The sequence below is a fragment of the Stereum hirsutum genome (assembly GCF_000264905.1).
Source record: "Stereum hirsutum FP-91666 SS1 unplaced genomic scaffold STEHIscaffold_2, whole genome shotgun sequence".
NCBI classification, from domain to species: domain Eukaryota; kingdom Fungi; phylum Basidiomycota; class Agaricomycetes; order Russulales; family Stereaceae; genus Stereum; species Stereum hirsutum.
In genome coordinates this window covers 583,126-608,204 of record NW_006763132.1, presented here as the reverse complement: position 1 = coordinate 608,204, position 25,079 = coordinate 583,126, and the positions used below count along the sequence as shown (strand labels likewise).

The 25,079-nt window shown below is 50.6% G+C and overlaps 8 protein-coding genes and 1 non-coding gene across 9 annotated transcripts; 4 read left to right on the top strand and 5 right to left on the bottom strand.

The window, feature by feature from the left end:
• Nucleotides 1-855: 855 nt before the first annotated feature.
• On the bottom strand, nucleotides 856-2,368 carry STEHIDRAFT_72343 (uncharacterized protein). Its single transcript, XM_007299364.1, has 4 exons — nucleotides 2,118-2,368; nucleotides 1,686-1,981; nucleotides 1,089-1,591; nucleotides 856-1,008 (listed from the first exon to the last, which is right to left on the bottom strand). The coding sequence occupies exons 1-3, from the start codon at nucleotides 2,268-2,270 to the stop codon at nucleotides 1,330-1,332; spliced, it is 711 nt and encodes a 236-aa protein (XP_007299426.1). The 5' UTR covers nucleotides 2,271-2,368; the 3' UTR covers nucleotides 856-1,008; nucleotides 1,089-1,329.
• Nucleotides 2,369-2,744: 376 nt separating this feature from the next.
• On the bottom strand, nucleotides 2,745-5,068 carry STEHIDRAFT_117999 (uncharacterized protein). Its single transcript, XM_007299583.1, has 13 exons — nucleotides 4,866-5,068; nucleotides 4,772-4,784; nucleotides 4,660-4,693; nucleotides 4,575-4,595; nucleotides 4,449-4,499; nucleotides 4,235-4,381; nucleotides 4,057-4,151; nucleotides 3,971-4,000; nucleotides 3,838-3,906; nucleotides 3,723-3,782; nucleotides 3,489-3,658; nucleotides 3,160-3,424; nucleotides 2,745-3,017 (listed from the first exon to the last, which is right to left on the bottom strand). Exons 1-13 carry the CDS (start codon nucleotides 4,913-4,915, stop codon nucleotides 2,934-2,936), a joined length of 1,089 nt encoding a protein of 362 aa, XP_007299645.1. The 5' UTR covers nucleotides 4,916-5,068; the 3' UTR covers nucleotides 2,745-2,933.
• Nucleotides 5,069-5,476: 408 nt separating this feature from the next.
• Nucleotides 5,477-6,796, bottom strand: STEHIDRAFT_107479 (uncharacterized protein; the record flags this gene model as incomplete). Its single annotated transcript, XM_007299581.1, has 5 exons — nucleotides 5,477-5,593; nucleotides 5,659-5,677; nucleotides 5,747-5,934; nucleotides 6,006-6,334; nucleotides 6,406-6,796. 5 exons carry the CDS (start codon nucleotides 6,794-6,796, stop codon nucleotides 5,477-5,479), a joined length of 1,044 nt encoding a protein of 347 aa, XP_007299643.1.
• A 1,470-nt stretch (nucleotides 6,797-8,266) lies between these two features.
• On the bottom strand, nucleotides 8,267-9,958 carry STEHIDRAFT_165249 (uncharacterized protein; the record flags this gene model as incomplete). The annotated part of the gene is made up of 1 exon (XM_007299580.1): nucleotides 8,267-9,958. One exon carries the CDS (start codon nucleotides 9,956-9,958, stop codon nucleotides 8,267-8,269), a length of 1,692 nt encoding a protein of 563 aa, XP_007299642.1.
• A 766-nt stretch (nucleotides 9,959-10,724) lies between these two features.
• On the bottom strand, nucleotides 10,725-11,734 carry STEHIDRAFT_48359 (uncharacterized protein; the record flags this gene model as incomplete). The annotated part of the gene is made up of 3 exons (XM_007299184.1): nucleotides 10,725-11,171; nucleotides 11,257-11,292; nucleotides 11,366-11,734. 3 exons carry the CDS (start codon nucleotides 11,732-11,734, stop codon nucleotides 10,725-10,727), a joined length of 852 nt encoding a protein of 283 aa, XP_007299246.1.
• Nucleotides 11,735-13,058: 1,324 nt separating this feature from the next.
• On the top strand, nucleotides 13,059-14,273 carry STEHIDRAFT_152428 (uncharacterized protein; the record flags this gene model as incomplete). The annotated part of the gene is made up of 4 exons (XM_007299579.1): nucleotides 13,059-13,125; nucleotides 13,199-13,252; nucleotides 13,323-14,197; nucleotides 14,259-14,273. 4 exons carry the CDS (start codon nucleotides 13,059-13,061, stop codon nucleotides 14,271-14,273), a joined length of 1,011 nt encoding a protein of 336 aa, XP_007299641.1.
• Nucleotides 14,274-16,354: 2,081 nt separating this feature from the next.
• STEHIDRAFT_107476 (uncharacterized protein) lies at nucleotides 16,355-17,485 on the top strand (the record flags this gene model as incomplete). The annotated part of the gene is made up of 4 exons (XM_007299578.1): nucleotides 16,355-16,431; nucleotides 16,584-16,631; nucleotides 16,799-16,863; nucleotides 17,184-17,485. The coding sequence occupies 4 exons, from the start codon at nucleotides 16,355-16,357 to the stop codon at nucleotides 17,483-17,485; spliced, it is 492 nt and encodes a 163-aa protein (XP_007299640.1).
• A 186-nt stretch (nucleotides 17,486-17,671) lies between these two features.
• On the top strand, nucleotides 17,672-17,773 carry STEHIDRAFT_t69. Its single transcript has one exon. It is a non-coding gene; the product is annotated as a tRNA-Ser (tRNA).
• A 1,458-nt stretch (nucleotides 17,774-19,231) lies between these two features.
• Nucleotides 19,232-24,294, top strand: STEHIDRAFT_72337 (MBOAT-domain-containing protein). Its single transcript, XM_007299363.1, has 11 exons — nucleotides 19,232-19,549; nucleotides 19,613-19,680; nucleotides 19,746-20,147; nucleotides 20,224-20,328; nucleotides 20,393-20,560; nucleotides 21,484-21,747; nucleotides 22,319-22,467; nucleotides 22,606-22,780; nucleotides 22,951-23,098; nucleotides 23,285-23,351; nucleotides 23,557-24,294. Exons 1-11 carry the CDS (start codon nucleotides 19,300-19,302, stop codon nucleotides 23,594-23,596), a joined length of 1,836 nt encoding a protein of 611 aa, XP_007299425.1. The 5' UTR covers nucleotides 19,232-19,299; the 3' UTR covers nucleotides 23,597-24,294.
• The last annotated feature ends 785 nt before the right edge of the window (nucleotides 24,295-25,079 follow it).

The window sequence follows — 25,079 nt, the reverse complement described above, 5'->3', positions numbered from 1 at the left end:
GCCCAATGGCGGAAGATAGAAGAGGGGGCACAAGAGACGAAGAGAAAGCCAGAAGTTGTTCAGAAGGAATGAAGAGCTATCTTAAACTGAAGTCGGTCAGAGGTCAGACCGCTGGCTGTCAAGGCGGCCTGATCAATGCGCCGGCTATAGGCCCATGTACCGACTGTATTAGAACTCAGTTGATAACTGGCCCTGTCCTCTGACTTTGTTTGGAGGAAGCAAAGCGCCATTCCAGCCCATTTCACTGTACTGATAGAAGGTGGAGCTCCAAGAGTTTCGCACTGTTAATGATGGAAAAGGTACGAGTCACCACGATGCGCGATGTTGGAGGACAGCTGGCTCACATCAGGATACAACCGGAGTAATGAGCAGCGGTGTGAATACAACATAGGCAGGTATGGAGACAGCTTGGAGCATGGGACCATATCGACCCCGCTTTAACTTCTTCCAACTTGCGTAAGTCTTACCCTATATCTGAAGGCGTCAACATAACAAGTTCGTTCCTTGTCAATGGGCGCTCATGGTGAATGGTATCTGTCGTTAGCTTATCTCGTGTCTGTACACAGGCAGGACCGCAGTCCAACCGGGTCAACCGACAAAGTAGACGAAGGAAGCAAGAGTTAGATGGAGAAGAGGAAGCTCTACGAGGGTGGTTGTGGGAGTGAACGAGAAGGGGGGTTACACTGTTGGAACGTACCGTCGTCATATGGCTGAGCCGCCATCGGTCCTGTGGCCAAGGATACACATGGTCTTTTGTTTGTTCCTTGCCTTCGTGAAGTACTGTTCAACGTATATCTGCCTTCGAAGAGGCAGAACACTAGTCGATTGCGCACACAATCGCAACCGTCACGTCCTCGGAAAAGAAAACTATACATCAGAAGACTGGCGATGTGGGATTCCACCATCGACTTCTCGTGTCAAAGTTTGCGTCAAAGAGGGATATCAGAATTGATAGGCGCTTCGGCCATCTTATTCGGAACATGCATGAGGTCTTGAGAGGCTTGATAGCTGGAAGGTGTACGTATGTAGTGATTATGGCTCAGTCGACTTTACCGAGTGAGTGAGACAGCTAATGCGAAGGCACGTACGTTAAAAATCGAGAAGAGACACCGTACCAGACATCTTGACTGAGGATACGAGACGACGAGGCGCTTGAGGTGTTTTGAAGAAAGAAGTACCTCAGCCGCGGACTTTGAGAGCCGAATATCTGCATCAACCAAGCGACTCTTCTTGGCAACCATAGGAGAACCATATAGAGTACGGACTCAAAGCCCTTGCGACCCTAAGCGCTAAACTCAAATCAAGAAACCTTCCGAATTTCGAGAGAGTTCAGTAAACTCCAGGGATCAAGCGATACCGCACCCTCCCCGCCCACTCCTCCCAATCCTTACCAAACTCCTTCTGCAGCACCTTATCCTCCTGCGCCGTGCGCCAAACCATCCCATGGGCGACATACGCATCCCAAGCGACGTAGAGCGTCAGAAACGTGAGGCCTGGGATGGTACGCAGCCATCCACATTCGTATAACCATGAGCCAGGGCAGAAGGCTACGATCAGAGTCCCCACGCGAATGGCAATGCTGCCGACGTAACTGTTGCATCAAGCAATGAGCGTTCAAAGGTCACGAAAGGCACCATAATAAATGATGAATAGCAGACAAAATGGATAATCGTTGACCAACTGACCTCGGGTGGCGAACGATGTTATAAGGCCCACTCGTAACCAGTTTATGTTTGTCTTGAATCGACAGCTCGAACGTGAAGAGTTGTCCGAGTGAGTGGTATGAAGCCAGACGGACGAGGATCGCGAACATCGTGGTGATCCATCCTACGAGGAACGACGACGTTATGCGGATCGTCTCAGGCTCAATGGCCTTTGGGGTATGCGAGAGGATATTGAGGATATGATGAGAGTAGGGCAGCTGTTCGTGGCTGGCGCAGATTACGAGGACCTCTCCAAGGCATGTGAACCATACAGCGACCTATATCGAAACAAGACTTTGGTCAACTAAGGTATCGTAGGATCCATTATCCGGTGTGGACTACGCGGATTGCTTGGCAGACGGAAGACTCGGATACCGTGCGGGGAGGTGAAAATAGACAGACAGAAGGGCCTACCTTGCCGCCGAACTGACCCCATGCAATGAAATCCCTCGTCCATAAGTCGGTGAAGCGCTTATGGCCCTCTTTTTTGACGACGTTGGGCGGGTGGAGGACGCGTTGGAAACCATATGCAATAGAGAGCAAGAGTGGGATCTTCCACAAAGACATAGTAGCTCTCGAGTTGAAGTCTACACAGAGTGAAAGACAAGAGCTAAAGGAAGAGCGTGAGGACGACTGTACTATCCACAAGTGACGCTGAGACCGCCTTGAGTGAGGCGCCGCTCAAGGAGCGGAAAAGGGAATTCCATCAACGATACAGCCTCAAGAAGCCCCAGCAGAATTTAGAAGGACGACACGAGATAGACCACGAGCATCCGCGCAAGTCGCACTCGGGAGAAGGAGGAAAAGACTCTGATATGGACGTTATCGATGTTATCCCGGCCCGGTGCCGTAAATAATTGATAACCCTATTCCTTATATTCATTTTCCAAACCGATAAGTCCCCTGTCTAAGTAATCGCCACTTGTTGAAATTGCTCTGCGCAAAGACCTACACCGACTCATCGAGCGCTGGGACGGTGGCAGTACCTTTGAGGTGGTATGCAGATTTTACTGAGGTCACGACAGAGTAGTACATCAAGATAAAGGCTATAGATACAGCGAACAAGACAAGATAAAAATAAAGGATGCGGCGCGTCCCCCAACTGAGAGCCATGACACCCAAAAAAACCCATGCAACACGATCCCAGACTTCGACCGTCTTTTGTCCTTTCATTCCCGCTCATCCCCACAGAACCTAATAGCCACATACAGACAAGAAACGCAAAGCACATCACAAAGCAGAAACCTTGCTGAGATCGTGCATAGGAATCGAATGCTCTCCCGAACTCTCTCCAAACGCGGGATCACCAAATTCCTATGAAAGGTCAAAGAGAAACGAGATACCAAACATGAGCGTTAATATCCACACGAGCATGAGCAGCTGAGCATAGACTCATCCGATATGAAGACTCGTCGACGAAAGAAGGACAGGTCGGAGAAAGGTGGGTGCTGCTTACGCTAGGTGGCTTCACGCCATACTCTTCGTCTATGTCTATATGCTGCTGTGTCCCGCGATCTGACGTCGTGTATGATGCAAGGTTTACGACGGGGGTCATTCGACTTGCAGGATTTCCTGTGGTGAAGTTGAAGGCCGTAGACTTGACGGTGCCGACTGGGGAGGAATGATGTCGCATGGAACGATCGCTTGACCGGAAGATAGTGGCTCGTGAGTTGAGGGATGCCATCAACGAGTTCGTGTACAGTTTGGAGATGATAGATCCCCTGTAGAGACGATGAACAACTTATAAGGGTGTAAGGCAGAGGAGAAAGATGGATCGGCACATACATCATTGCGTAGAGGTTCGTCGTGTCCAGTGCGAGGAAGAATACGAGGTTCGCCACAGCGGCGAATGCGGTCAGGCATCCAGTCTCCACAGTCAGTGCGATGAGTCTCGACAACAGCTTATCCGTCGACTGATTATCCGACTTGAAAGCGTGCTTCCGGGCGTCGTGTAACTGTGGCGGCGGCTTAGCTATACACTTTACAAGGTGTCGAGAAGGTGAAGGGAGTGATTCGTACCCTGTACACCATGCTGATAGCAATCAATGTGTCGCAGGTGACACTCCCGCTCTGCCAAACCTGTATCGAGGTTATCAGAGATTGGGAGTCTATATTGAAGGATACAATTACTTACACAAACAGTAGTGTACAAGTGGAATATTTCTTCAACTGTACTAATGAAGAAGATCTGGATTCCACCGACCTGGAGGAGCAAATATTGGGTGAATGTGCATCCTGCATCTGTCACGTTTGGATCTGAAACCTACAAAGGCGGCCAAGCCTTGAGTAGCGCCTACCTATACACCCACGTCAGCTGTATTATACGAAACGCAGATACATCCGAAAACCCTACAAGAACAACCAATATTGAGATGACCTGCCATTTACGATCGCCGTTACTCAGTACAAATATCCTCCGAGCGTAGAAGCTCTGCACCCAAAAAGAGACTGGATAGGTCGACCACGTCAGTCTCAGCGTGACATACCAGGAGGCCGAAGAGGGATAGATCTAAACAGGAAGTGCGTCCTACCTATGCCCGAGACCATAGGCACGAGGGAGTACTCCCATCCTAACGATAGCAGAGCTTGTTCTTGTCCCCATCCGGCGCAGAGAAGGTTCCACGCCTGTATCGTGACGACTATGGTCTGGAACGTCTCGAGCACAAAAGTTCCGTATACTGGAAGCAAAGAGACATGGCCGTCAGTTCGACTCGCGCAAAGTATGGTGAACACTATTTTTCCGACCTGTAAATTGAACGAGGTTGCTATCTCCGGGGAACGCCAGATAGTACATATCTGTCGGTAAGAAGTGATAGTCAGCCTATCCACGTCCTCAAGGTCATCTATGGTGACTAAAACTCGGTGACGCACACACTTGGAGCATAAGTACACCTTCAGAACGAACGAATGTGAGCCAAACACGGCTAAAACCCTACGAGACCCAAAGTTTACTTACCGAACAGCCCCCAGCTGAACAACCCGCCAATGAGCTATATTATCGAGGTGAGATAGAACAGCATGGACGTCAGATTCGATCAAGAGGCGTTGCGTTGTGGCACGGCGCTCACCACAGGGCCCACTCTAAGTCCCCAAAGGTGGCAGTGGTGAAGATCAAGCCCTGCCTGTCAGTGACGTTTCGATGCAAAAGACAGAAGTACCTACAACAGTAGAGTCTTACTGGAGACCTCAATGTCTACCGTTTCGTTTGACATGGCTGCTCGGTGTGAAGACTCGCTAGAGAGCTGCCGTCACCTTCGTGGGCTGGGTGCGTAACGAGGAGAATGGAGCAATGGAGAGTCATCGGCGCACGGACTCAAGGGCGCTGGTGCATATATAGGCCGGCGAAGTTGTTGATTCCCGTGCTGCGAAGATTCTGATGCTGCTGGCTGCTTCCCACTTGGTCGAATGCATGCCTCACGGGGGGTGCATCTCCCCCACAACTGCCTCGGTGGGCGACGTGTGAGAATGTTGAACGTCGCAATTATCGAATGGAAGCTGCCGGCCGGTGAGCCGGCGAATTGCGGAAGCTTATTATTTGGTCGCAGTACAGGCCGAGCCTGCCGAGGTCGGAGCTAGCGTCCCGCCGAGCGGAGTTTCCTCCTTCGTCTGTTCCACTTCCTTTCCCTCTTCTCGTTCTCCACGTTCGCTGACGAGGGTGTGGCATGCTGACAACTCAGCAACAAGTCAGCGCTTTATTCCATTCCTTCCGGCCATTCACAAGTTCTCGAGACGCCGACACCGACATCGAAGTCGAGCAATCTCCAGCTTGTTTCCTACTCATGCCCTCCACCCCCGGTCAGATAAGTAGTAGACCCCTGGTATCCTTCCTTCATAAAGATAATCTGACACAGCCGCGAGTCGAAAATATTACCACGTCCAATAATTACCCACTACTCGACATAAAACAGTACGACATAACTTAATATATCATCCAGACTGATATGGCTCACATAACCTTGCACGATGATTCCCCACTAGCAGCGCATCAAAATACAGTCAGGAAAAGCCAAGAGTCACGAAGATTATCGCAATCGTGAACTCACTTGGGATCATCCTGCATGTTTGTCGCATGTCGCGCTCCAAGACCTTCGGTCCCCAACGTAAACCTTTCCCTCACAAACTCCATAAACGATTCCAACGATGTATTCAAGCATTCATGCGAGTCGCGTTCACGGCGAATAACCAACTTCTTCGCGCGCAGAGCTTCGCAAGGCGCCGTCTCTCCTTCTGACTTTGTTTCAACGCAATCAGGTCATGAGCATAGGAGGTCTCCTGATAATGGGGAGAGACACTATAACTTACGCTCTGATGACCAGGTTGGCGAGGTCTATGTCTTCTTCTTCGGGGTCGTCCGACCGGCTGATCATTCAGCGTAGTTTGAGGTAGAGGCTGTGGGCTACCCTGAGAGGACGGGGCTTGATTGACAGCACGTTGAGTAGACAGTGGTAGCTTCTCATCGGTCCACTCATCGATCGGCGGGGAAGGAGAAGTGAGCTCCTTGATCAAATCATGCTCAGGATCTCCCGATGTCCGTATCCTGAACGCGTGAGCTTGTAGAGCGTCCAGAGTTTTGACCGCTTCCACTATCTGCTTCGCCAGCACTTTGACCCGCCATGTATGTGCGTCGTCGGCTATTCATCCGCGCAGCGGAGCAGTCAGCTCACGTTGGATCACTCGCTGAGCCATAGAAGGAGGACCTTACATTTAGCGAAAAAACGTCTCATATGCATCTCTCGTCCCATCTTCTCAACCCGCATCGCCTGCAGGTATAGTCGCATCCAACCTGCCCTATCCAGCGTTTGGTGAATCGTGTATTGGGAAATCTGCTTCTTCGTGGGGATGGTATGACTTCCCTTGACCCGGTCGACGATACAGGATGCCTTCTTGTACGATGCGTACGTGTTCCGATACTGCTGGTGGTGGGCTTTGCAACGGTCGTGGAGTGGATATCCGTGTGTGGCGCGTAGCGAGCATTGGGTGACTCCGTCTTCTTCTAAGGTCTGGCAGTGCGGACTAGAAGCAGGAACGGCTCTTGCTCGAGGACCACTTCTACTTGCAGCCGAATTCTTCTTTGATTTGTGGCCTTTACCCATGTCGACGTTGAAGGTTGTGATGAAGGTGGATGTGAATGTGAGTTTTCAGGAAGGGCGCAAACGAGCGTAAGGAGGACCGTATAGTGCTCTGGCATATATAAGTACGACCTTGAGGTACACGCAAAACAAAAGCGTGTTGATCTGCAGTAAGTAAACATGCCATAGGTAAGTGTTTCGTGTTATATCTGTACTGGCCATTTGGAGACTGACACGTCGTCTCAAAGCGTACTTTGCATGCGGCATGGGCGTGTCTATCAAATCTCAAGGCAGACACGCCGGGAGACCTACGTGGAGTACACGATTGCGTCGAAATTATTGTGGCGGCTCCGAGGTCTCCGGTGACTATATCCTGTCTCGCGTAAAGGGGCTGTTAGAACGTATGCATGGTAGCTGGTCGCATGAGGGCAGTCATACCCGCATGGCCCTCCCACGTAGCTTGCAATGGTTCCTTATTAAAGCTCGATTCGAACGTCAGACAATGGCAGAATGTGATCTAGGAGCACACCAAGAGGAAGCGTTTCTGCACGTCCAGTTCGCGAGAGTGTCTCCAAATTTCTCAGATTTGGGCGTACGAGTTCGAGCTGTCCTATCACGGAGAGCATATGAAGATCGACCTGCACTGTATCGCCACTGCTGACGGCCATTGATGATCGATGAACCGGGGTAGACAGCCTTCGGGGCCTAGCACAGGCTGAACGGGGCTGAACGACATGTGTGGTATATATGAACAGTGCATAAGCAATGCTCAACTCTCGGTTATGCCTCGACGAGTACTGTTTCCTCCAGGTACTAAACTTGGATCGAGGACCACCATGCGGATGAGCGGAAGATATTCTCGTCGCGAGAGGAATCTATGATTTTAAAATATACACGGGTTAAGCCTGTAAAGTTGAGCATTCTAACGAGAAAATTCAAAACCAGTCAAGATGATGAAGGTAGAATAGAGGCACGTTGACACATACTGATAGACAGTATCAAATGCGACAATATTGTCGCTTTGTCTTCTTGTGATCTTGTTCGTCAAGGGATATCGCCCCGAAGGCCGATAGCTCTCATTCAGAGGGTTTCTGCGTCGTCAATAGGAGTATAAATCACTGAAATACCATCAGAACCGGATCTGGAGGGTCAATGTTATCAGCTGGACTCCGTTCGCATCTCAAGTCGCTCTTGCAGACCATGTCAGGCAATGATCGAAATGTGGACAGGGTGTTGCCCACATTCCACGGCTATAGTCTTCTTATCGCGTGGTGACGGAGATGTTAAAAGTCAAGGCACTGGGAGACAAACACGAAGTATGGAGTAAGATCTTGATGCGGCAAAAGGCTCCGATAGAATCAGAGGCGTCCGTGGATCGACAGGTATGGTGGCTACTGGTGCACACTATTTATGTTTATTAGCTTATTGTCTTCAATTTCGTACTGGTGCTACGGACCTCGGATAAGTACGAACAGTATCTTCGTCCTGACGGACTCAAACCGCTGACACACTCTCATCGACTTCGCCGTCCGCAACATCTCGACCCACCCACGTCTCGCTCTGATCCCTATACCGCGTCAACACCTGAACTATATTAAGATCGACGTCATCAGGCAGAATGAATGAAAATGAAGTGGCCACCGGGTTTGAGGCGGCCCTCAACCGGCGACGCGCCCCCAAACATGTTTCCAACCTTTCCAAGAACTCCCCCAACTCCTCCTCCGCATTGTCGAGTAGATCCACCCAACTGCCCATGATACCGATCCAGGACAGCTTGGGGAGGGGAACATTGGTGCCCGTATTGCTCGCGGCGCCCGTCGACGACATGTCTATCTCATTGCGATTGGATGGTGGCATCAGTGCTTCGATAATGTTGCATGTGTTGGCATATTCGCCGAGAGTAAGTTTCTGTACGTTCGGCATGCGCGCAAATACCGCCCTCCATGGCACATCGGGAAGTAGGTCGCACAATTCCAATTCCTCCAAGCGATCCAGATTCGCGGCCGAGAGGTACGTGGTCAGGATATAGGAACGGTCAAAATGACCCAGATCTTCAAATCGCATATGAAGGTCGGAAGAGATGGCATTTAGAGTGGGAGCATAGGGACCTGTCCGGGATCCTTGAATAAGAAAAGTGCTGGCGGATATGTTACCGCAGACATAGAGTGCACGCAGGGGATCTTGTTCTTGGATGATGCCGGTCTGAACGAGGTGCTCGAGGAACACATTGTCGTCATGGAATGGATCCATTTCGTTTCTAATGATGATGGAAGCGGACGATGGAAGCAATAGGTGGTTGGAGAGCGCGGCCATGAACGGGACAGGGCCACTTAGCTCTAACTTTCTGAGGCGTGGAAGAGAAATACGCGCTCGCCCGGCCAGATCAAGATCATTAGGCATAAATTCTGATTCTTCCTCCTCGATGAGGAGGTTCTCCAGTCGTGGAATGTTGGCAAGGACAGGAAGCATCTCCTTGTAGTGAAGTTCCCCAAGGCAATGCTTCAGCTTGAGTTGTGTGATTTCGGCGAGAAGAGCGTTGGCAGGTGATATGCGACACATGCAGAGGGTAAGACGGCGAAGTTGGGGCGCGGCGCCGTTGAACATTGTGTCAGGGATATGGAACGGCGCGGTCTCGCAGCACCAGACCTTGAGCTTCTCCAACATTGGCGCGGGTGTCGTTCTGAGGTATTCGAACCACTCGGTAGTGTCATGTTCACCAGCAACGATAGAGAGCTTTCGAATGTGTGTTAGATGGTGCAGAATTTGGAATGCGGCCTTGACGGCGCGACGGGGTGAGGCTTCCATCCAACTCGAGACGTCAATGCTGAGCCGGATGGGAGCGCGTTGCGAACGCTGAAGAAGCTCGGAAATTACATGACGGACTTCGTGCTTCCCAACCCCGTCGATATCGAAGCTTGCCCAGAGTACAGGCATGTTCAGCACGATTTGCCGCCAATGACGACAGACGTGTGAGAGCCTGATAACGTCGCGTAGTAGTGAGGAATTGGTGGATGAGTCCTTGGCAAAAGCAGAGAAAATCCTTGACAGCATTTCCACAGGAAGGAAGTTAACAGCTAGTAAGCTGTTATAGCGTTCAGAGAGTGAGCGTTTTTCGCATGCCAAGAGGCGAAGGTGAGCGTCTAGGGCTTCGCGCTGGGCCGCAAGCCCTTGCAGGTCTAGAGTCATTCTGCTAACCCACTAATCTGCCCAAAAGTTGCGCCCAGTATAAGCTAAACACAAACAATGCGTACAGAGAGGAGTGCTCTACATACCGCGTTCGAAAATGTCGTGTCACAAGGGACGGATGGATACGACACCTAGAAGACGAAATTTTCAGCCGCTACAGCGAGAAGTTTGGCGTGGAACGAAGATACGCACGAGATAAACCTATAATAGGAGTGATGGCCGTAGATGAAAGCTCGAAGGAAGAGCCTCAAGTGAGTTGAATGAGGTGATGCTGTTGGTTGAAAAGACACGAAAAAGGCCGCAGTCTGCCGCAGTACCGTCGCTTGAACAAGCGCCGTTGTGCTGTTCCACGTGGCCCGTCACGGTGAGAGTGTGGCCCATGCAGCCAACATTGCACTTGAGGCTCTAATACTTAATCATGCAAGAGCCACTGCTGTCTATTGTAGTAAGCTCCCCAGTATGAGTATTTTGTGCTCGAATGTATGGTGTGTATACTGTGGTTTTGTGGTATCATATATGTACGAGGAGGGGGCATACAGTAGGCAGATTCAACAGTCATTCTCGAGCTCTTCAATAGGCGAAATAATGTTGCATTTTCCACGAAACCGAAAGATAAAACAGTCGCACGATTCAAGATAAAATACACCGGTAATAAACGTGCAAGCTTTGAAAGAAAGAAAAAGTGAGTCAAAACCCCTATTGAAGAATATGAAAGATTGTCAATGACTTCACCGTGACAGATCTCCTTCTCGACTCCTATGCCTCCTCACTCCGTATCGAACACCAAGCACCGCAACTCGATACTCTGCCTCCTAGCCTTACCCTCATCAGTCCCAGGATCGACAAACGCCGAATGTGGCACAGCTCTCGCCACTCCATCCCGCTCCTCCGAATCATAACACTTGATCAACAAACACTCATCCGGCGTCTGCTCCGACATGTACCACCATTTGTGGTTCTCGTTTGGCCGGACGTTGAATGTAGCGCCTTCGAAGGTCGGATATATGTGTCTAGAAGCCACGAGATCGCGCGAGGGGTCGATGGTACGCCAGTCGACGATGCCGAGGGGGGTGTGTGCGACGGGATTGGCTATCGGACGCCATATGTTGATGAGGCGGAAACGAGACTGGAGGAGGGTGTCGGCTCGTTCGGGGAGATGGCGACGGACTCGTTTAGCGCTGGCTTCGAAGGTTTGGTCGACGTGGACGCGTTGCTGTGAGGAAGACAAGACAGACGGTCAGCTCCATTGAACGAAAGATCTCGTGATGAGAGGAGGGTGCAGGGAAAAGCGACCGTACAGTCGGGCCACGTCCGTTACCTCTCATGACCGGATCCTCTGCAAGTCGTCTGGTGATAGTATGAAGGTATCAGTATGAAGGTATCAGTATTGGAGCACGATCAATAAACAAATGAGACGACTTGCCGAATGGTATGGTCGAAAATATAGACGCTCTTCGCACCAGGGACCTCGCGCTTCAGCAATTCCTCAGCCTCTCGATAATACACATCCCGAATCCTCTCCTCGTCCACAAACTCCTTCTCTGCACTCTCCCGCTTTACATATCGAAATCCATGAACGTCAAGCGACGCATCGGTCTCCATTGTCATGTGGCGAACGTCGTGAACGACAACCGGACGTTCTTGGAGTCCAATGTTCGTCTTTTCCACGCCAGGAGGAGGTTCGTAGATGTAGAGGTAGGGGGCTTCTGCTCCACCGTCAAGAGGTTTATAGTAGTTCATAGTGGTCTGAACATCGTGTCCTGCAGCGACAGGCATGGTTGGGTACACTAGTCGAGTTTACGAGGATAAGGGGAAAACTAGCCTGAGGGGCGAGTTGTGACGCCTATGTATCAAGCCAATAGTCATAGCGGGGCCCCGCCCTCCGAGTTCTCAGGCAAAGCGCAATCTGGTCCAGTCTGTACGCCATTTCTCGCGCGTCAGAGGCGGATGAAAAAAGAATTCGCCGCTCCAGTGTCTTTAAGTTATCTCCAACCCAGCCTAAATAAGTACATCTGAGCTCAAGAATAGATGCGATATGGTCTACAAAGCTTAAGTACAGGACGGCATAGAGGAGCTGTTTGGGACACAGTGGTGGCGAGAGGGTACAAGTGAAGGAGGATCTCGGCTGTATCCGGCCTGTTCATAAGCCGCTTGAACAATTTGAAAATCCACACGCGTTCATTTTGTTTTCTAGCGACCAGTGGTAATCACGGCGACCCTTTCTTTTCGACTCGACGTTCCCTTGTGGGCTCTCGGAAACTCCTCTACATGACCCGGCAGCATCGATATAACTCATCCTCCTCTTCAATCCACTTATAATAAGTACTTTCTAGGATGTCTCGATCAGGAAGACAAGAAGAGTATCTCGCATTCGATTGAACGAAATCCACCTGATTGCCACCTGAGGTGTTGGTCCGAGTCCAGCTCAGATGTAGTGGATGGGTTCGTAATCTTTTCCCTTCCTCAGGTTGTAGCATTTATGGCCAGTACCCTGCGCGAACGAATAGAATGAAAGGTGCTGTACCTATGCTATGGTTGAGGTCGCATACGATGTTCGTCGTCGATCTACACCGCCGGGCGCGTTCTAACGTCAGAGGGGGGGAGCGACGTTGACCCGCCGTCGATATGCGAGAGGCTCACAGGTGCATCGCTCTGATACGACACGGCTGTTCGTTGAATCAACGCTCCTCGGACAATGTTTCACCGAGGGTCTGACCTCGAGCTGATAGGGCCGCCTCGTCTGTTTAGCGCCAATGCAACCAATGTTCCATCTTGATCTTTGGATCTCGTTTTTGACGCTATGAGTATAGCATTTGTTCAGAATTCGGAACAGAGCTATGACAGCACCGTAAGTATTGCTCGCTCTGGACCTCCTAGCGCTGAGCCTGAGAGAATGCTCGATGATCAGGCTCAGGCATTTTCGTTTTTGGATACACCGTCATCAGACGTTCTTCATAAGCATTTATTAATAGGTGGCAGAGTCGGTGATTGCGAGGTGATATTTGCTGAATGTACGTATCACAAATTCATTCTGAGAGTATAAGTACAAGATGCCGGCGATGTCGATACCCAAGACACCCCTCGAGTTCTCGCTCATACGATGCCTATGATAGAGTCCGTGTTAAACACTACCAGCCTTTGCTCTCCGTTGTTACGGGACAACCCAGGTGTGTTTCCAGGCAATTGTGCAAACACTCGACTGAAATACTTAACCATCGTCTTCAATTTTAAACCTTTTAGATATTACCGGAATCGGCGTGCGTGTGGCATTTTATGTGCAAGCATTTCTAACCTGTACGTTCCTTCATCTCACCGTTTATTTGCCTTGAAGGAACCTGAATCCTCAGCTCAACGTGCATTTTAGTGCTCCTTTCGTATCTTCCCAACGTCTCGGATAACAACGCCTCATACTGGAGCATGACGATCACTGCTTTCGCACTGTTCGTCTCAGCCCTATCACTCAACCACCAAGACCAACTCTCCCTCTATCTCGCCATCTCAGTCTCCATCCTCCTCTGGCTCCACGCATTCGCCACACTCTTAGTCATGTTCGGGGACGCGGTCGTGAAGCTGAAAGACCTGGATGGGAGGACGTACAAGTCCAAAGAGCAACACGACTTCTACCAATCCATGCGCATCATGCGTCTTTCCGGCGTCCCCGTCATTGCGATCGCCATCGCTTTCTCACTGTTCGTCTGGCGCCACGCGTCTACGTTCGGTGCAGATCCAGCCTGCAATCCACATACGGTCCTCGTCATCCTGGGCTCCCATCTCACAGCAACGACGACAGGCCGCATCGCCGCACTCACCATATCATACATCTGTCTCTTCTTTTTTGTCTTCTTTGCCCTACTCGATAGCCTCTCGCTTTTCCTATTCCATTTCTTCCCCGAGCAGTTGAAACCCTACGCGTCCGTCGAGATGGGACTTCTCACCCCACTCTTCCTACTCCCAATTCCACACATCGGAGCCCCGACTGCCAGATCTCTACTTCCACGCGCTCTGGGGATCCTTTTCCTACCTATATACTTCTCCCTATTCATCTTCGCTATTTTTTCTTTCTTTGCAAGGTTACTACTTGAGCCTTACGTTCTCTTACAGATCTTCAAGAGAGCAAGCATCGCGTTCTCGATATTGCTGCCTACAGCGCTGATTGTCTCGAACGAACTTACGCTGAATGCGAATTCTCATTTACTTGGTGGTGACGGCAGGGATAGTCGGGACTGGACTCTGGGGCAAGTGAGTACTGAGCATCACCGACTAAATCAACGTGACCCGATGGTCCATTGTACGATGTTAGTGGAAAGGCTACTAACTAAAGCGCTTGTATAACCATCCAGATTTTCCCCGTCATTATGCTGTGTGTGCCTGTGGTAGTGTTACTGCGATTTGCTTGGGAACAGGCGCGTGGTGTTTATCGGAAACGATACCTTGAGGGGAAACCATCAGTGGTGTGAAGAGGAGGCCGTGACGGTTGCAGAAGGGAGGTGTGGAGGTTGATGCCCTTGGGAAGGAGTCGAAGCACGGTAAGAACGGTTGAGGCACCCGGTCAGCGGAACGACGTCGGGATGTTGAGAGAGGTGCGGAGTATGAGCTGTTCATAGTAGGAGGAAAAGTTGTTCTAGCGTAACGCATGCGTTCCTTTGTCATCTAACCATAGCGGCGATCAACACGACCTTTTCTTTTTTACTGCGACGTACGTCTCAACAGAGTCAACACCAAGTCAACACATTACACAAGGCTCAAGGAGCCACAGTGCCACAGTCACGAACGCGTGAAGTCACGCTGAAACGGGTCGTGTGACTGTGACCGTCGCGTCTGCGCCGCCGGCAACTTGAAGCAGTCGCTGACCTTCAAGTCGCCTGCGCTCTCTCTTTTCCTCTCCTCCCTCCTCTCTCTCCGTCACAGTACATATCGTGTCTACACTCCGGGCCCAAACCGTTTCTTGAGTTTATTTTCATGAATGCAAGCAGAGCCATTTGATGAACCAACCGTGGAAGTGAGGGCATTACTTATCTCGCACGGTACTGAATCTTCTTGACTCGGTCAATTCTCCGGACGTTCTCTTCAAAGTGAACGGCGACATTTTTTTTTCGCGTGTCTGTGGTGCGAGCGATGTTGTGGGCCTTGAAGCCGTCCAGTGATATCTCAACATACTAGACTGCGTCATATGCGAGCATGGCCTTCGAACCCTGGGTCAGTTCAGCGTGATCGTCTACGATGTCGGTTCAGTTCACCATTAAAACGCTTGTATAATCACCCATATTTTCCCAGTGATTATGCTTTTCGTGTCCGTGGTTGTGTTACTAGCTCTAGGTACTCTCTAAAACTCTAGCTAGGAATATATAAGTGTACCGGCGCTATTCAGACTCTTTGGTATGAGAGCCGCAAGAGCGCGAAGACCACAATAGAGCCGCATAGGATAGAGACCGTATTAGGGAAGGAAGGTCTCAACAGGTCCAGACCCTTCGAGGTACACCTTTGTAGCAGCATATTTTGCACATTTTTGGACGGGCCTATACCCTGGGTCAAAGGGATTCCATCAACTTGGAGAGCGGGTCAGTATTGTATCATAGGTCTCTTCAAAATAGGGTTCGAATCGAGATGGATATTACATACTGCTCAAATAGGCTGTGTATGTTGGAGCGTTAGAGGGGCCGGCCATGGTAAAGCTCCAGCCAATGGTCGGTCTCCCTGGTAGGCTTTGCAGATACGTATTGAGCTCTTGTAGGTAATCTGCAAATGGGAGATTCAATATCATCTGAACAGAGAATACCATAGAATCTGTACATACCGGGTAAGGCCATCGGGGAAAGGAAGTCTACAACAACGGCCAGCTGACCGAGGTCACTTTGAGAGGACTTCTCAAGAGAGCAGTTGGTCTGTGTCCACTTACTACGTCGAACTAGTCAAACAGCAATCAACGGTATTCTAGGGCTGCCCACGATAGATGTATGTCACTTCTCTTCGCCAGTCTCAATCGAAAAATCCAGAGCGTGCAGTGACAGACTTGAGGCCAGAGTCAATGGCAGAAACATTCGATGTAATTCAATACGGCTCACCAGGGATTTCAAACGGTCACTGGTGCTGTGTGATATCGAGGGTTCGACCTGGTCTGTGTCGAGGCGGAAGAATCCTTCAGAATGTACAGGATCGCAGAGAAAAAGGCAGTAGTAAGAGCGGCACTTACTAGGGGTAGCAGTGAGAAGGGGTATAGCAAACAGCCTGAGGGCGAAAGGGAGACAGGGCTCTGGCTTTATATATGCAAACCGAAGGCAGTCATAGCGAGTCACAATGAAATTATAGCGAGTCCATGAAGTAGCACAAGCGGATGAATCATGCGCACCATCAACAAGAATAGCGTCGAAAAGCGCCGAGAATGAGGGTGGAGAAATAATGCCTGATGCACCGGGCGTATCCCCGGTAATGACCCATATGAGAAAAAGTCAAGCAAAAGTGGTATCGCTGCAGTTGTGAGCGAGGAGTATCAGCAGTACACACTGAACATGTGGCCATTCAAAACGTTCGAGGTGTGTCGATAGACTGACGTGCGGGTTCTAAATGTAGTGATAGAAGGATTGCTTAAGTGGAGCTTGCAGAGTAAATTGTGAACACATTTACATAGACGCCAAGAGGAGGAGGTGAGGTCAACGGAAAAGTTTTTCACGTTGAGGTCCGTCTATTGATAAGTATCTGTCTTTCGAAGCCGTAACACTTCTTTTCCATGAATGGATAGAGCGTTTAAAACAGCAGCGCGGTTACGAGGCTAAACAGATCATGCATAGATCACATACTTACTCACCATGTTCCCATAAACTGCAACACATAAAGAGCCAACAGACTTCTCCTATGCGTCCTGCCAGTGGAGGACACAAAGGCCAAGCACTGCGTAGAGCAACAGCTAGGTGAGAATTATTGTAAGCGACGAGAAGGATTCTGGTGCGTTTTTTTTGGATAGCTACAGCGGCGCCCAGGAAGTAAGACGGGATCACGTTGAGAACAAGTGGTAAATAACAAGCCGTTGACTCGGAGACCGGGCGATACTAACTCTAGCCTTGGAAGCGGATCTTTACTGAGCAGCACCAAAAGTCGTGGCCTTGTAGGAACGTTCCGTACAATGATTCACTGTTGGAGATTGTTGAAGTGGACGTGGCCGGGAGGACTAATGGGACGAAAATCGAGTTAGAATCGTGCTCTGTAATTGAAGCATGAGCGCGCGACGTAGGTATCAAAAAGATCAACGCCACTCAAGCGCAGAGCTGCCAAGCGTCATTACGGACAAAGGCGATCAAGTCTAGAGCCGAACGCTGTAAAGTCATGCACGACACGTCGATGGTGCACAAAGGGACTGCCAGTGAGAACGACACGGTATTCAAGATCTTCTCGAGTTTACGAAGAGCTCCGGCTTCGACAAGTAGGCCCCTTCAGAAGAAAGGCGCGGAGTTTGACGCGCTTGAGAAGGAGCTGGAAGCACGGTTAGAATGGCGGAAGTCCAGGGTCAATCTGAAGGACACTGAGATGTGGTGAGTGGTGCGGAGCTCGAGCTGTTCAAAGCAGAAGAAACGGCTATTCTAACACGACACACGCGTTCTTTTGTTCCCCAGTTAGCAGAAATTTCCGCACTGACACGATGGAATCCGGGTTCGTCCCTGGGCATAAAACTCATTGCATCCATACTCGTATACTTATACTGGGACCACTCACATAAAGAACCCTCCGATAGCTCACTGGTAGAGCATCCGGTAAGAATTGCCGAATTCAAATGTGTTTATATCATATTTCCTGGAGATGCTGGTTCGACTCCAGCTCGGAGGGGTGTAGTGAAAGGGTCTTTGACCACTGATCCAATTTTTGTGTGGGACGATGTAAGTATAATGACGCGTTACGGTTTCTATTCAAGTCAGGGAACGAATAGTCGCGATTGGGGTGTTACCTTTGATGTTTCAGCGGTAGTGCCTCACATTCAAATGGACGAATTTACCTAGGGGTGACACGCTGGTGCGAGTACAGCTCTGAGGAGTTAGCGTGTTTTCCTTGGCATTTTTTACCTCTTAGACTTGGAGTGATGTACCCTGGGCCTTTTCTAGGCAAGCGAGTCAGGTGGAAGTTCTGTGTCAAGCCTGGTTACTATGAAAGTAACTTATTTGGTTGCTTTTTTCCCATAAAGTTAACTTTTCCTAGCTTTTGTGCTGAAGTTAGCTTTTGCTTTCCTGACTTCAATGTCGCTTGTGGCCTTGTCTCTCTCGCAAGGCTTCTAGGTAAGGTCCACTGAGATTGTATGCTACAAGGGTATTATTTCTATATTTTTGAGTTTTTCTTCTAAGTGCATAGGGCCTCTCATAGCCGTCGTCGTCGCTGTCGATCCGGCACGTGACATAAAAGTTCACATTCTTGCTTTTCGCCAGCTTTTCTTAAGTCCACCTTGTGCATCTCTCTAAAGTACCTCTCACATATGGGCACCGTTGCTCTGAACCTCTTGGGCAGCCTAAATCTGTCTGTATACTCCAGAAGATATGTCATGACTGTATTTTCAAAGGGGGAGCTGTGCCGGGTGTGACAGCGACGACAACGGGGGCGATCACTGCCCATATCGCACTTACAAACGTACTCGACCTCAGCACTGCTTCAGGGAGTATACTCTGCATGAAGGAAGCTACATCAACAATACGAGCTGACGGCGCTGAACGACGTCGTTGTTGGCGATGACGACCGTGGGGCGCAACCGGCACGGGCAGTCATCACCAAGAACGGTAAAGGTTGGGTAAAGGCTGGCACCGCTGCTGATGCCGAATGTGAAACTACACTGTCTTACAAAAACGTGGTTCATTGACGAGACAATGCCTGTGTACAGGGTGCGAAGCACACCAAAAGCAACGACAGTTACTTTCGTGAAGCGTGGGAAAAAGCTAAAGCACGGATCGCACCTTTTTTTGGCGGGGAAAAAGCACCCAAAAAGTTACTTTTATACGTACCTGTGTCAAGGTCGGAATGGCCGCCTCGTCGTCGGTCTAAGGATGGGAATCGAGCTTATTCTGGCCACTTTCGGACCAAAGTTACGCGACTCCGTCGCGCTGTGGCACCGTTGAGCTTGAACACGTCCAATCACTCACTCTGCATATCACTCACTCAACGGTCTTGGAATGCTGACCTCACTGACATAAGACATACAAACATTCTCTTTAAACCTTCGCTTTTGCTTTTCTCTCAGCCTCTGATATCTAGTATTTAATCCAAACGGTCGTATGCTCGGTCCTGCACCTTCACCCTCAGACTCAGACCGCGACAATATACACCTCCTACCCCTCCACAGCGCTTCCACAGCGACAACAGCAACAGCAGGAATGCCAACCGACAACCTTCCATCTCAACGTAAAAATCAAACAAAAGACGGCTTCTGGATAACTGACCTCACGGTCGATATACCCTCCTCGCATACCGCCCCGCCACACGCCAATGCGAAAGGCGAGAGAAATGGAGCGGAGAGGGGACCTGGACAGTCGAGGTGGCGAACGAAGGAGTTCATGCTGTATTATGTCGTCTTTGCGGTCGTCGTGCCGTGGATGGTGTGGGTGCCTATTAGATTGAGTTCGCGTGCGTCGAGGCCGTCTTCCTCATCCTTCATAGCAGAAGCTGAATTATGATAGGATATTGCAGCGAGTCATCCGAATTTTCCGTTATATGTCCGTCGACTAGCACAGGGATGGATGTTCGGAAGGCCGTTCGTACGTTTATTACTTCTCTACTAACACTATGCGCAGACCTGACCATATCAACTGTAACGGTACAGGACAATTCCGACGTCCAATACCGCTCCTTCCGTTCCAACATCCCCGCCCTAACCCTCCTCCTCTCCATCTTCTTCGCCTTCAAATCCCTCTACACCTTCTCCCTCCCCTCCACCCCCTCAAAAACATACCCCTCACGAGCACACCTCCTCCCATTCTACACCCTCTTTTCCCTCCTCCTCATCTTCGTCCTCCACGGCACCTCCGCCTTCTTCGTACTTGCCATCCTAAGCGGGAACTATGCGTTGGCCATATTAGCCCCTCGGACCGCGGCAGCAAAGGGAAAGGCGATGGGTAAAGTGGTGGTGGGCGCGATGTGGGCGTTTAATGGCTTGGTGCTGTTCATGAACGAGAAGTATGGGGGGTATGATTGGGGGATTATCATGCCTCGGCTAGCGTTCATGGTGCGTTGGCGTTGGCTCTCTCGTAGCCGTTGTTTTGTGCTGACTATCGTGGATGGATGTGTGGTACGCCCGGTAGGACAGCTGGCAAGGCGTGTATCCGCGGTGGCACGTCACGTTCAATATCACGATGCTCAGGCTCGTCGCGTTCAGTATGGATTATTGGTGGGCTTGCACGTCTGAGGTACTTCCTTCATAATATCATCCTCCATTGGACCAATCTCATCCCTCCCCTTCTCGCTCTCCAGACCCCCGCATCCTCATCCCCAATCTCCCTCCCAAAATCCGACAAAGCCCGCTCAAAAACACCACACGACCCCGCCACGTACACATTCGCGAATTACCTTGCCTACGTGCTCTATCCGCCGCTGTATATCGCGGGCCCAATTATGGGGTTTAATGATTGGATGTGGCAGGTGCGTCTTGTGCTCCTTTTTGGTTGGGTTTGAGGTTTGCGTCTGTGTTTCATGGTTTGCGGTCGACGTGCATGGATTGCCGGTTTGAGACAGAGAAACACGCACGCACATATTGCGAGCATACTTTTTTGGTCTGTTCAGTTTGAGGTTCGAGTTGTTCAAGAGAGACACGCTCTTTCGTGGATCGTTATTTGGACTAGCAATCTATATAACGTTCTTGACGATGGAGCGTCAACGTTTTATTGCCTACCGCTCGAGAGCCGAGAGCGGACTAGAGTTTTTTTTTACACATGACGCTCCCCGCGCTCCGTCTGCTCTGCTCCCAGACGTACATTCACATCTACATAGCGCCGCGAAACGCGCGTCGTTCCGGTTGCTGCTTGTTCTGTCGTGCGCGCGAATACAGGTATACATGTCCCCGTTGGTGCTACACGTTTCTTGAACCGCGCTCGCTGATTCTCGAAAGAGTGAGCGGATAAATGGGCGTGAGATAGTCGTGGACGTGGAGGTGCGAAGAGTCTGACTCTGAAGTGTGAGATCAGTGCTATGTGACATGTAGCGTGTGGCGTGGCGTAAAGGCAGGAATGGGGAAGAGGTTGACCATATAGATATAGGCGGAGACGGTGGCTTCTTTTGTACCCCGGACGCGTACTTTTGACGTGCAGTGCACCATGTTCAGGATTTGTGTTATTCTGTGCTCATCTTATGGCGAAAATGACCTTTCGTGCGCGCGAGCACCAATACTCGATAATTTGTACTACTACAGCCCTCCGCCCCGTTCTCCCTCTTGAGAGAGGCCTTATACGCATATGCGCACCATCTATCTGTCCACGTACTTTGCTTTGTGCTCTTCATCTTCCTTCGATCTTGCCGACCACGGCGCCATCGTCCGATACTGACCTCTCGTCTCTCCTCTCCCACAGATCTACTCCCCACCTCCCATCACCACCGCCGCCACCCCTTCCTCCACCTCTTCCTCCCCCTCTCCACCCTCCTCCCCAGCGTCCCTCCCGCTCCAATCCCGCCCTCTCTACCTCACCCGCTTCCTCCTCTCTCTCCTCTCCATGGAATTCATCCTCCACTACATGTACGTCGTCGCCATCAAGGACGAGCGCGCGTTTGCCGGGGACAGTGTGGGCGAGGTGGCGCTGGTGGGGTTTTGGAATTTGGTTTTTGTTTGGATGAAGGTTAGTTTTTTATCTTCTTTTCTTTTTTCGGTTTGGTGGGGGTTGTTGTCTTTCCTTCGCACACACGCGCGCGCCTTACTTGCGCAGAGGGAGTGGAGTCGTGTCGTCTATCGTCGCACGGATTGGAATTCCCTGGTGATTTCATCTTTGTCTTCGTCTTCGGCTGTTCGTGGTTTTGGTTGGTCCTCGTACCGTCGTGTGGGCGTTCTGTCCCTATCGACCTCTATTCGGGAATTTTTTTCTTGTTCCTTTTTGAGTGTTCGGAGTGAGAGTGAGGTGTTCGGAGGCTGATTTCTTTTCTTTCTTTCTTTCCTTTGTCCACTTCGCCGCCATCTGTATGTGCATAACGTAAAACCTCTCCGTGGTCGACTTTCCGTTCGCTCGCCTACCAACGTCAAATGTTCGCGAACCCGGCCATGCTTTGCCTCGGTCCCCTACGAACGGATGATCTCGCCCACCGACCAACCGACGACTCGTGAACTCACCGACCCCGAAAATACGGTGCTCCTCACCCAATTAAACCCACCCACCTTCGCTCTTCCATTCACGAACGGATGAAAACGCACGACAGCTCCTTCTACCATGGCGTTTCTTCCGCCTCTGGGCGCTCCTGGACGGGATCGACCCACCGGAGAACATGGTCCGTTGTGTGGCGAACAATTATTCGACGCTTGGGTTCTGGAGGGCGTGGCATCGGTCGTATAATCTCTGGATCGTGCGGTGCGTCTGCATCTCTATATTTCTCTATTCTTTGCTCCCTATCGAGCAACATTTCGTTTCGCCTCCTTTCTTCATGTCCACCACATTGGCTGATCCGCTTCCTTGTCATGTTTGTTTGTTGGGATATTTAACACACAGATACATCTACATCCCCCTCGGTGGCTCCTCCCACCAGCTCCTCACCACGCTCCTCGTCTTCTCCTTCGTCGCGCTCTGGCACGATCTTAGTTTTAGACTGTTAGCGTGGGGATGGTTGATCAGTCTGTTTGTCATTCCGGAGGTGCTGGCTGGATGGGGGGCGAGGAAGGTCGGGGTGAGTTTGAACTCTTTGCTCACTCGTCTTTGGTTATTGTCTTTCAGGCCCCTCGTGCCCGTTTGTTCGAGCTTCATCCCCAGATTTCGTGTTTTTATATCCAATTTCGCCGATATCGTCCCATGCCATGCTAACCACCACCACCCGCCCTCATCTTCTCAATATCACAGCTGCCCAAAAAACCGTACTACAGACACCTGTGCGCACTCGGTGGGGTCGTCAACATACTCATGATGATGGGCGCGAATCTCGTAGGGTTCGTGCTCGGCACGGATGGGACGAGGGAGGTGGCGGGGAGGTTGGTGGGGAGTTGGGAAGGTGCGTTCCCGGCCTTTCTTTCTTTGTTCAGGCGTTCTTTCTCTCTTTTCTTGAGGTTTTCTGGGTGGACGTGACACGTTTTGATTATCGTTTTCGTGTCATTCGGATGCTAATCACTCATTGTGTTTTTTTCTGTTCTTTTTGGGTGACGGGCGTGATGTGGCGTCGTGGTGTGGTGTGCTACAGGCCTCAGATTTCTCTTCGGGACGTGTGCCTGTCTGTTCGTAGGAGTGCAGGTTATGTTTGAGTACAGGTACGTTACTCGATCCGTCCTCTAACTTGTTCCCGTCTTTCGCCCCGCCGGCCCCTCATCCCGCCGTTCTATCATACCCTCCCATACTTCGGGCGTCCCGTTCATCATTCCCCATCTTCGCTTTGTTTTGCCCTTTCTCTCGCTCGGACGCAAAGCTGACGATCGTGATGGCTCATATCTATCTATCTATCTGTCATATACACAGGGAGGAAGAAATGCGAAGAGGAATTTATCGGCGGTGCTGAACCCTGATCTCGAATCTCTCCACGGCCTGTCTTCTGTCTTCGTCGCATCACCACATCCTGCATCTATACATATTTAGCTTATGGACCGGGGCCGAAGACAACCAGACGACCACTCAGACTCCAGACTCAGAATCCAGGGCAAATGTATGTAGGAGGTACCTGCGTACATGTGGTGAAGATGTCGTAAAGCGCGGGATGCTGGCGTGAATGTGGAGGTGTTAATCTGACCATGTTTGGTGGGTGCGCTTGCTTGGATTGTTGTTCAGGAATCAGCGGGTACATATGTAGGTGGGCGGACGGAAGGAAGGACGGATGAAGGGGTGGATGGATTTGGACGAGTGGACTGTCAATGTGGGACGGAAGCAAACGGAGGTAACGGACGGATCTATTTTTCGCAGTGGCCCCTGTGGCTGCCTCTCCTGTTGTTGGTTCTTGATCTTGGACCTGCTCATCCGTGTTCGTGTTCGTGTTCAGATCTGGTCGCCCAAGAAGGTTCCGAGACATCGGATGCTTGGAAGAGGTTTCGTTTTGGTCTAATTCGGTGGATAACGTACTTTTTCTCTCTATTGCATATACCCTCTCGATAGTCGATACATATCTTAGATTTAGATCCCTTTCCTTCCTAGTGAAAGTGAGAAATCACTGCACATTCGAGAATGCATACGGGCTGGGCGGCCTGACCATGATCCTTCGTTCGGCCTTAGCAGGTATCATCTGAATCTTTCGGTGTCTCCGGTCAGTTGCCTTCAATTTCCATGCAAACTAAAGAGCGCTTCGACGTTCCTCGACACTTGGCCTGTAGTGTCCTCGACCCAATGATACATCGGGTGCAGCCGGTATTCCGAACGAAACGGACACAGTGGACACGGACTCTTACGGCGAAGTTCTGACAGCACACGCCTCCACCTCAAGATTTTGGTCGGGTGTTTCCGCCCATGTTCATCCCCCAAGAGGATCGCAACCTTACATGTCAATGTACGTCCATTTTTCTTTTCGTTCTAACAGGGATATCATATGCATGTACTTACTCGAGAACTTCCTCGTGCTGCATACGCAGTAGCCGGCGGCTATGGCCACTGGTATATTCCGTGATTTCTCGCCTCCATCGACTACTTACCGTGACGTAGCGCAGACTAACTTTTTTCATGCTAGTAAATATACAGAGGGGGTTGTCTTCTTTTTACGTACGATGCTGAGTGCCCGTCGAGCCCGGTAAGTTAAAGTGCAATCGATGAGATTTGGAGACGTCGATGTCGATTCAGATGGGTCGGGGATCTGGGAGGACCGAGGAAGGAAGGGTGAAAGATTCGTGCAGTGGAACGTGGAACGTGGAAGATTGGGTAGTGGCTAGAGATGCGGGATGGTGACATGTTGACAGTTGAAGGGAAACGTGGATGGATTGGAATTGTCGGAAAGAAGGAAGGAAGACTCGAAGGGAGAAGAAGGACGGGATCGACTCGGGAAGCTGTCGTCGGTCGAGAAA

Coding starts and splice junctions, on each gene's coding strand:
- STEHIDRAFT_72343 (XM_007299364.1), bottom strand. CDS start 2,270: ATGTCTTTGTGGAAGATCCCACTCTTGCTCTCTATTGCATATGGTTTC. Junction 1,982..2,117: donor GGGGTCAGTTCGGCGGCAAG/GTAGGCCCTTCT, acceptor GTTTCGATATAG/GTCGCTGTATGGTTCACATG. Junction 1,592..1,685: donor AACATCGTTCGCCACCCGAG/GTCAGTTGGTCA, acceptor TTGATGCAACAG/TTACGTCGGCAGCATTGCCA.
- STEHIDRAFT_117999 (XM_007299583.1), bottom strand. CDS start 4,915: ATGTCAAACGAAACGGTAGACATTGAGGTCTCCAGTAAGACTCTACTG. Junction 4,382..4,448: donor CAACCTCGTTCAATTTACAG/GTCGGAAAAATA, acceptor CTTTGCTTCCAG/TATACGGAACTTTTGTGCTC. Junction 3,425..3,488: donor ACGAACCTCTACGCAATGAT/GTATGTGCCGAT, acceptor TCGTCTCTACAG/GGGATCTATCATCTCCAAAC.
- STEHIDRAFT_72337 (XM_007299363.1), top strand. CDS start 19,300: ATGCCAACCGACAACCTTCCATCTCAACGTAAAAATCAAACAAAAGAC. Junction 20,329..20,392: donor GGTGGGCTTGCACGTCTGAG/GTACTTCCTTCA, acceptor CTCGCTCTCCAG/ACCCCCGCATCCTCATCCCC. Junction 23,099..23,284: donor GTTGGTGGGGAGTTGGGAAG/GTGCGTTCCCGG, acceptor GGTGTGCTACAG/GCCTCAGATTTCTCTTCGGG.